At 56.4% G+C, this 9,254-nt stretch overlaps 1 protein-coding gene across 1 annotated transcript in view; it reads right to left on the bottom strand.

Moving 5' to 3' along the window:
• Positions 1-2,286: 2,286 nt before the first annotated feature.
• LOC144943596 (integrin alpha-6-like) overlaps positions 2,287-9,254 on the bottom strand; it is a 30,869-nt gene continuing 23,901 nt past the window's right edge. The window contains exons 20-26 of the mRNA XM_078871200.1: positions 8,997-9,167; positions 7,519-7,596; positions 6,357-6,470; positions 5,642-5,749; positions 4,224-4,349; positions 3,703-3,833; positions 2,287-3,372 (exon numbers count right to left, since the gene is read on the bottom strand). Coding sequence (XP_078727326.1) covers positions 3,723-3,833; positions 4,224-4,349; positions 5,642-5,749; positions 6,357-6,470; positions 7,519-7,596; positions 8,997-9,167 — 708 coding nt within the window. The 3' untranslated portion in view covers positions 2,287-3,372; positions 3,703-3,722. The remainder of the gene's footprint in view (positions 3,373-3,702; positions 3,834-4,223; positions 4,350-5,641; positions 5,750-6,356; positions 6,471-7,518; positions 7,597-8,996; positions 9,168-9,254) is intronic.

The raw sequence follows: 9,254 nt of genomic DNA, 5'->3' as shown, positions 1-9,254 counted from the left end.
CCCCCCCCCCCGCTTTTCTCTCCGCCTGATGACGACCGCTTGTGTTGCGATCGAAACGTCATGGTTTTTATTTATTTTATTTGTATTAATTTGAACCTATCTACGTGACTTTACCGAAACACCCAAGGCACATCGGCATAAGTTGTTTTTGGCCAAATATGCCACAATTTATTTTGCGTTATGTATCAATAAAAGTGAATTGCTCCATCGTGTTGAGGCTCACCGTGCGATGTATCCAAGGAAATTGGGAAATTCCACGTAAAAAAAAATCGCTCGGGAAAAAAAGGTCGTGGTGACGAGTGACGTGTCATCTATGACGTTAAATAAAGAACAAATCGTGACAAGTATTTGTAGCGGTTTTGTTTTATTGGACACCACTTTCAAACATTACAAAGTCATCTACACACTGGGAGGATGAAAAAAAACCACGGAATTCCGTGAAAGCGAGAATTGACACTCCTGCCTGCGACCCGAGTTGTGTTTTGCGAGTCTCCTGCTCCCAATTAACCCCACGCAGGGCGGCGGCGGCGGCAGCAAGATCCAAACCGCCCTTTTTTCGCAAGTCGAGAGACATTCGTTGAAGAGCGCTCGCAAGCGCCCGTGACCCACCGGCGGTGGACGACCTCGCGTGCAACAAGCCGCCGTCGTAGGCTGCCACTGCCAGCGCCGCCGATAGCCACTCGACGAGGCTGTAAACCCCTCTGAGCTCGTGGGCCCTGAGCTTTTCGTCATGAGGATTATCTGGAATGTGGTTATTTTGTTGACCAATTATATTTTGTTGTTGTTACGATCCAATTTTTTTGTCACCCACGAAAGACGTCGACAAAAATGGCTCAAGACTTGACTTTTGAAGAACGAGTCAATGCCACCCTCCTTTGTGTTTTGGCTGAGTGTGTACGCGACGTGTTAAAGTGGTAATTTTCACAAATAATGGCCTAACGCGTTTTAAAGGTATTTTTCAATTAAAAAAAAACGACCCACGTACCAACATTAAACGAAACAAAACGTTTTATTCTACCAGGTAAGGCCCACTGAGCCGTATAGCTCTTTTTTCCAGAAGCGACCTGGCTATCACAATTGATGAGCTCACCAAAGCGGCTTTATCATCACCACGTGGAAATGTATCGCAGCAAAATACTCTTGAACGCGCGACGTTGATTCTAAATGTGTAGAGAAAGACCAAAGGACCCGGAGAAAAATCCACGCAACCACGGAGAGAGAGAGACACGCAAACTCCAAATACAGGGTGCTTTAAAAAAATGTAACACTCCAGAGAATTTGCAACAATGCCACGAGAAATGTGCCTCCGGGTCTGGAGAGACCACCTGGAGAAGATTCCAGGCACGCGTTGACATTGATGGTGAACGAGTGGAACACTTTTACTTTTTGAAGCTATTAACATACATTTGTTATCACGTTACAGCGTATTATCCGTTCTTTTCCCATTTTAAACGATAGTCCCGTGTAAGTGTTAACATTTGATCTTGATTTGAAGCTTTCGTGACTGCAGGAATCCATACTCTTTTGTTCTTTCGGTAAAGTCACGTAGGTAGAAAAATAAAATAAAGAATAATTATTTTATTTTTCTACCAAAGAGTATGTTAACATTTGTTTTTGAAGCACGCTGCATACACAGAAATCTCGTGACGCGTAAACTGCTCCCCCACCACCCGAACGAACGCCGCGAGCTCCCCCCCCCCCCCCGGGGTGGGCCGGGTGTGCTCCCCCCCCTGTGCCCCCCCCCCCCTTAAACCCGCCCTTGCCGGCTCTCTCGAAGACTAAACGCGTTCGTCACCGGCCCCTTCTGCGTCAACAGCCCCCCCCCCCCCCCGAGGGCCGCGTGGACGCACGCGTCGCCGCTTGTGCCGGTTGCGAGCCACGCAAATACCGCGGCGGGGAAAGAGACGACGCTCTGCTTGAAAGCGTACGCTGGAAGTGAGCGCCGTCGAAAGTAAACCTACAAAAAAAGTGCCGTGGGTAAATGGGCAATGTCTGTACAGGGCAGTGCGGGTGTGACGCTGCGTCTTGTGTGGGGGGGGTGCGTCTGCATCTTACAGAATTGTGTGCGAAAGTGACAAAACTGATTTTTTTTTCTACTTGATTTGCCACTTCCGCCGCCAGATGGTTTTAGTCCCAAGGCCCCACGCAGAGCCTTCACGGACCACCCTTCTCCCATGAGCTCACTCGCCCACGAGTGGTCCAGCGCCAAATGTCGTGATAAAAAAATCATCTGGAGAAACCCCCACCCCCCCCAAGTGCCCCCCCCCCTTGAGACACGAGCTGCGATTTGATGCAACCGCGGGGCTGACAACACAGTGTCGAACGCCCACTCCCGTCACGCCTCGCACGTATGTCACGCGACCCGCCACATTGCCCGCAACGACGCTCTCGACCTTGTCCAGACCACCAGCTCAAGAGAACTGAACGTCCGGCCGTGCTGTTGTTTCAGGTCACCCACTCGGTGCGAGCTGCATCGCGTGCCGCCCGTGTCGTTTCCCGCCCGCACGCGGAATGAGTTTTCTCGTCGTTTAAGGAAGCATTGGATCTGAACGACCGTGCGGGCGGGCTAATATCCAATTCGCGACGATTTTAATAATCGGAACACCCGTTCCGTAATTCCCTCCTCGAATTGCCGGACGTATAGACCGACGACGTTTTGTAGAAGATCCGCGAAAAGAAAAAGGATCCCGCGCGAAAAGGAGGGATTTTTGAAAAGCGCTCCGAGCGCGATCGCGGCGAGACGCTCTCACGGACGCCGCTCTCGGTGGGCGGAGCGCGAAGCGTGGGGGGTGCGGGGCATGCGTGAGGCTCGGCGTAAGCCACGGGGAGCCACGGGGAGCCACGGGGAACCACGCGGAGTCACGAGGAGCCACGAGGAGCCACGGGGAGCCACAGGGAGCCACAGGGAGCCACGGGGAGTCACGGGGAGTCACGGGGAGCCACGCGGAGCCACGGGGAGCCACAGGGTGGGGTCTCCCAGGGAACCAAGGCTCCCGCCTGTGCAACCGTGGCCCTTGCAATGGTTGAGGCTCACAGCAAGGCCTACGAGGACCTGCCCGCAGCGTACATCGAGCGTCGGCGGGACTCCCTTTCCCACGAGAGACGCGAATTGCCCCCCAAGTAGGAGCGCAGCAGCCACGCTTCATCGTCGTCGTCGTGATCGCGGAGTGGCGACCGTGCGAGCGTCGTGCGCGTGCGGGGACTCCGCGTGCAGACGCGGGGGGTGGGGGGGGGGAGTGGACGGTTGTCGGAAGTCACAAAAGCGATGGGGGTGAGGGGGCAGGCGGGGGGGATGATGGAAGATGCGGGGGAAAAAGTGAAGCTTGTGAAACGACGGACGCGGCTCTCGGCTTTGACTTCCAGAACGCAAACCTGAAACGAGACAAGTTACGAGCCACGTGAACATAAGCGCCGACACCGATTCATTTTCCCTTCACGCTGCCACCTTTTCCCGCCGCTCGCTCAAACCCTGACAGATTCCTCGAGCCGGCCAAGGTTCACCGGAGAGACGCGCAAAGTTCGTCGCAGCACACCGGCAGCAGATCTCGGCACAAAACTCGCTTCCTGCAGCTGCCGCCGCCGCCCGAACGCAGACGCCGGTTCCCCGGACCTCGCCGGGTCAAACGAGCACCGGCGGCACCAGCGGCACCGGCGGCCGCCGCCGCCGCCGCTCACCGGAACCACGCCCTGACCGCCGCTGACCTTTTGACGCCGGCGCCGTGTTAGCAGTCGGACGTGAGCTTGGCCGTCTCCGAGGGCTGCACCTCCACCTCGTCGTGGTAGTACTTGGCCTCGTAGAGGTCGGCCTTCCGGTTGAAGTTCAGGCAGCCGCACTGCGAACACAACCGCCGCCACGCGCGGTGAGCGCCGGCTTGCGGGGAGGCCGCGCGGCAAACGGGGGCCAGCACGTTGGAGCGCCGTCAAACGACTCGCGCGAACGCCGCGGCGCCGTCGGAGACCTTCGTCCACCCGGCGGATTCGCCGCATGTGGCGAACATTATTCACCCCCCCCCCCCCCCCCCGCGTTGTTCAACCGTTCAACCGCACCATCGGTACCGGCGAGCGTTCCGCAACGGCCTGGCGAGTTCCCGAGCGCCGAGCGGCATCATTCTACCGGGCGCCTGCGAATACTTCGCTTCTGTGAGAAAGAGCTACGGGGAGCTCGTCGTGAGCCAAGGCTGCCGATTCGTCGTGAGCCAAGGCTGCCGAATCGCCGCTCGCACCTTCCACAGCAGGAAGAGCAGCAGGGCCAGCAGCAGGATCCCCACGAGGATGGCGACGAGGATGATCCACCACGGGAAGCCAGAGGTGATCACCGTCGACTTCTCCGGGAACACGGTCAGCCTCACCTGCGTGGACACCAGGTCACACAAGCCATCACACACACACACATGCACGCACACGTCACACACACACGTCACACACGTCACACACACACGTCACACACACGTCACACACGCTACAGTACAGAGCACAAATTTGCCGCAAGCTGGACTCCTGTTGCTGCTGCCATCAAATCTGGGGTGGAGATCCCGGCTCCTACCTCGACGTACCGGAGAGAATTCCAAGGCAAATGAGTTGGGGTGACGGACGAGCACTGCCTGATTCACTCCAGCCACTCGCTCACTGGCGGTCAGTCGTCTCCTGCTCCCGTGGTTACCGTAGCCGTGGACGTCGCTCGTTCATTCCTCCTTCCGTTGTGAGGACTCGGTCTCTGTCCCACTGTTTCGTCTCATCCTATACACCGTGTCCAACTGCAGGTCCCCACGACGCACCCGCTCACCCACCCACCCACTCACTCACCCACCCACTCACTCACCCATCCACTCACTCACCCACCCATTCACTCACCCACCCACCCACCCACTCACCCACTCACCCACTACCCACCCACTCACCCACTCACCCGCTCACCCACCCAATCACCACACTGTAGGTCACAACAACACACCCACTCACTTACTCACCCACCTACCCACTCACCCACCCACTCACCCACCCACCCACTCACTCACCCATCCATCCACTCACTCACCCATCCACTCATGTCACAAGAACACACCCACTCACCCACTCACTCACTCACCCACCCACTCACCCACCTACCCACTCACTCACCCACCCACCCACCCACTCACCTACTCACCCACTACCCACCCACTTACCACACTGCAGGTCACAACAACACACCCAATGACTCACCCATCCACTCACCCATCCACTCACCCATCCACTCACCCATCCACTCACCCATCCACTCACCCATCCACTCACCCACTCACCCACTTACCCACTCACCCACTCACCCACCCACTCACCCACCCACTCACCCACCCACTCACCACATCGCAGATCACCTCACTTCTCTTTCCGTTTCTTTCCTCGCACTGCTCCACTCTGGAATTCCCTCCTCCCATCTCCTCCCCCCCCCCCCGAGCTCTCACAATAACAACAACAACCTTCTTCAATCGACGAACGTGTTTCAACCCCTATTGATTATAACTTTGACCGTGCTGTTTGTCGCTGGCCTGCTCGACGCTTCTGGCCCCTCCGGGACCCCTGCGCTCGGCAACTTGCACAGGGGACAAAGACGGTGGGGGGGCGGGGGGGGGGCGCCGTGCCGAGGCCGTGAGCAGCTCACCGGGAACGTCTGGAGGCCGGATCCCTTGAGGATGATGTTCTTGCTCTGAGAGAAGAGTCCCGTGGTGACGGACGAGATGAGGTCCAGGTAGTTTGCGTCGTCGTACTCCTGCAAACGACGACGGATCCGTCCCATGAGTGAGCGAGCGTTCCCGAGGAGGATGCCAAGCGGCGCACTTCCACCCACCCACCCATCCACCACTCACATCCACCCACCCACCTGCTCGCCCACCCACCCACCTGCACAGCCATCCACTCACCCACACACATCCACCCACCCACCCATCCACCACACACATCCACCCACCCACCTGCTCACCCACCCACCCACCTGAACACTCACCCACCTGCCCACTCACCCAGCCACCTGCACAGTCATCCACCCACCCACCTGCTCGCCCACCCACCCACCTGCACAGTCATCCACCCACCCACAGACTCACCTGCCCACCCATCCATCCACACACTCATCCACCCACCCACCTACCCACCCATCCACCCACCCATCCACCCACCCACCCAATCTGTGCACCGTGGAGGACATCGCCGGGGCCACACACCGGGCCGCATCACGTGTCATGGTCTATCCACTGCTGGCCACATCGCCACGTGCCCAATACCGGGAGAAACCTACGGGCGCCGTGTGGCACAACAGGGGAGGAACAGGCGTGAACGAGGAGCGAACGAGGAGCGAGCGAGGTGCGCGTGTGCCGTGCCTCCGTGAAGGTGCTGTTCCACAGCTTGGCGCGGATCTTGACGACGGCGGTCGTGTCCATGCCCTGCAGGGGGCAGTGGTAGAGCTGGCAGAGGACGTCGCCGCTGCCACATTGCTGCCAACAAGAAAGCACTCCGTTGAACACGTGGGCTTTCGCGATCAATGTCATCACATCATAGAGGTTTTTATGCGATCTAACCCCCCAAATAAACCTCTACTATGGATAAGAAAGCACTTGTCACCTGACTTGTCATTTTAACTATGCCGGGCACGTTAAACTGGGAGAGATATATTCGTGAAAAATATTTGTGGGTTAGATCGCGTAAGTATAAATGTGTCGAAACCCTCCACCACCCGGTTCAGCCAATTAATAAGGGATTTGTCACGTAAACAATACGCCAATTATAGTATAGTGTATAGTGTAGTGTATAGTGTAGTGTATAGTGTAGTGTACAATGTAGTGTACAGTGTAGTGTACAGTGTAGTGTATAGTGTAGTGTATAGTGTAGTGTATAGTGTAGTGTACAATGTAGTGTACAGTGTAGTGTATAGTGTAGTGTATAATGTAGTGTATAGTGTAGTGTATAGTGTAGTGTACAGTGTAGTGTACAGTGTAGTGTATAGTGTAGTGTATAATGTAGTGTACAATGTAGTGTACAATGTAGTGTACAGTGTAGTGTAAATGTAGTGTATAATGTAGTGTACAGTGTAGTGTAAATGTAGTGTACAATGTAGTGTACAGTGTAGTGTATAGTGTAGTGTATAGTGTAGTGTACAATGTAGTGTACAATGTTGTGTACAGTGTAGTGTAAATGTAGTGTATAATGTAGTGTATAGTGTAGTGTATAGTGTAGTGTATAGTGTAGTGTACTACTTCAGGCCACCGGTGTGGTGGAGAGTAAATCCACAACATTTACAATCGGAGGAGCACGGCGATCCCTGGTGATTACATCCAGCATCATTGGGCGATTTGCCCCAAAAACCCTAAAACCTTTATTATAAATATTGGTCGCGAAAGTCTACGTGTTAAACTGAAATACATGTATATGTATGTTTTAATCTGCTTGGCCGTTTCGCGCTGCAATGGTAACGTTAAAAGGGGGAGCGGCGATCAACAACGCGACCAGCGCTGGCAGCGAGTCGGTGCAAGGGGCAGCACTCACCAGCTTGAAGTATTTCTTCTTCAGCTTGGAAATGAAGGCTTCTTTATTCCCCTCTTTAGTCTCATCTCTCCTCTTCCTCTTCAGCAGCCAAAGCAAGGACATGACGCAGTCACACACAGAGAGACGAAGATCCCCCGTGGAGACTTGAACAGACTGTTGGGGCAAGTGCTGTTTACGAGCACCTATGAAGGCTGGCACGGCACGTGAGGGGGTGGGTAGCCAGCACCACGCCCGGCCGCCTTTGTCTCCGAAGTGACGATGTTTACACATCGCACCAGGTACTCATTGAGGCTGAGTCGACCTAGGGGAGGCCCATGACTGGTTCAGATAAACGTTACTGGTGTTGGCTATGAGCAGGAATCGAACCCGGTTTGCCGGGTTCGTAGCACGGCGCGCAAACCGCTACACACCTCAAAGACAAAGATCCCCCGTATAGCGTTAACAGACTGTAGGGGTAAGTGCTGTTTGCGAGCACCTATGAAGGCCGGAACGGTACACGAGGGGGTGGGTGGCCAGCACCACGCCCGAACGCCTTTGTCTCCCCAGTGGCGATGTTTACACACCGCACCAGGTACTCATTTGAGGCTGAGTCGACCTAGGGGAGGCCCAGGACCGGTTCATATAATCGTCACTGGCACACACGCACACGCGCACACATGCACACACACACATGCACACACACACGCACACACACACGCATCCACACAAGCACACACACACGCACACACACACGCACGCACACGAGCATACAGGACACCACCGTCCACGTGGCAGTCATTGATGGGGGGTGGCGACTCGGCCCAGCCGTGGAGCCCTCGCCGCTCGCTGTTACAGAGACTCTGCGGTCGTAGTCGCGCGGGCCGCCCTGGCTAATACCGCAGCATGCGTGAACCGCGCGGGAGAGCGTGCACCGTCCGCTTCACAACGAACGCTACAGATGCCGTGGCATCGCTCGAGGTAGTGGCAAGGTCGGCATGCGCCAAATTTTAAAAAACGCCACACCACAAAGTCAACGAATTTTGGAAGCGCACGCAGCACTTCCGTCGCCCCCCCACCACGGACATTTAGCAGGACCTCCCCCCCCCACCCTGACGAAAAGAGACTCTGTGAAGTTTTCCCGGCAAGACCAAAGTGCAATCGTAGAAAGTAATTCACGAATTAATTCGCGTGACATTTGTTTCACCAGGCGAGAAGTGAAGAGACCAGGAAGATCCTCGCCGGCGAGGCTGAGCTGGGTTCACGAAGCGACCAAAGCCAAACAAAACCGAGCACACAACGAACGGTTCGAAGTGTAAATCGGAGCGCGTCGAGCGCAGGCAACGGTGGCGTTTGCCGCGTCGGTCTCGACGCGTCAGTCTCGACGCGCCGTTCGATCCGGCGCTGGTTGGGAGCTAGACCCCGGCCACAACGGCCCTGCCCGCGGGCTTCCCGGCCCGGCGTGGGGCCGGCGGGAGGGGGGGGGCCGCGGGGGAACTGACCAGGAACTGCCCGTCCGAGCCCAGGGCCATGCAGCTCCTCTCCACGGCGCCGGCCACGACGCTGGTGCTGGTGACGTAGAGGAGCTGCTTGCCGCTCGGAGTGAAGGCCGGCATGGACATGTTGAGGTAGGCGGACGCCAGCGAGCCCAGAGACTTGCCCAGGTTGTGCACCTGCGCCGCGCGGTCAACACAGAGGCAGCGGAGGGCGCGGGCGTCCGTTAGCACCCGGCACTGCGCTCGCGATGTGAGAACAAGGAG

This window comes from Lampetra fluviatilis, chromosome 31 (genome assembly GCF_964198595.1).
Source record: "Lampetra fluviatilis chromosome 31, kcLamFluv1.1, whole genome shotgun sequence".
NCBI classification, from domain to species: Eukaryota; Metazoa; Chordata; class Hyperoartia; order Petromyzontiformes; family Petromyzontidae; genus Lampetra; species Lampetra fluviatilis.
This window is presented reverse-complemented; position numbering and strand designations above follow the sequence as displayed.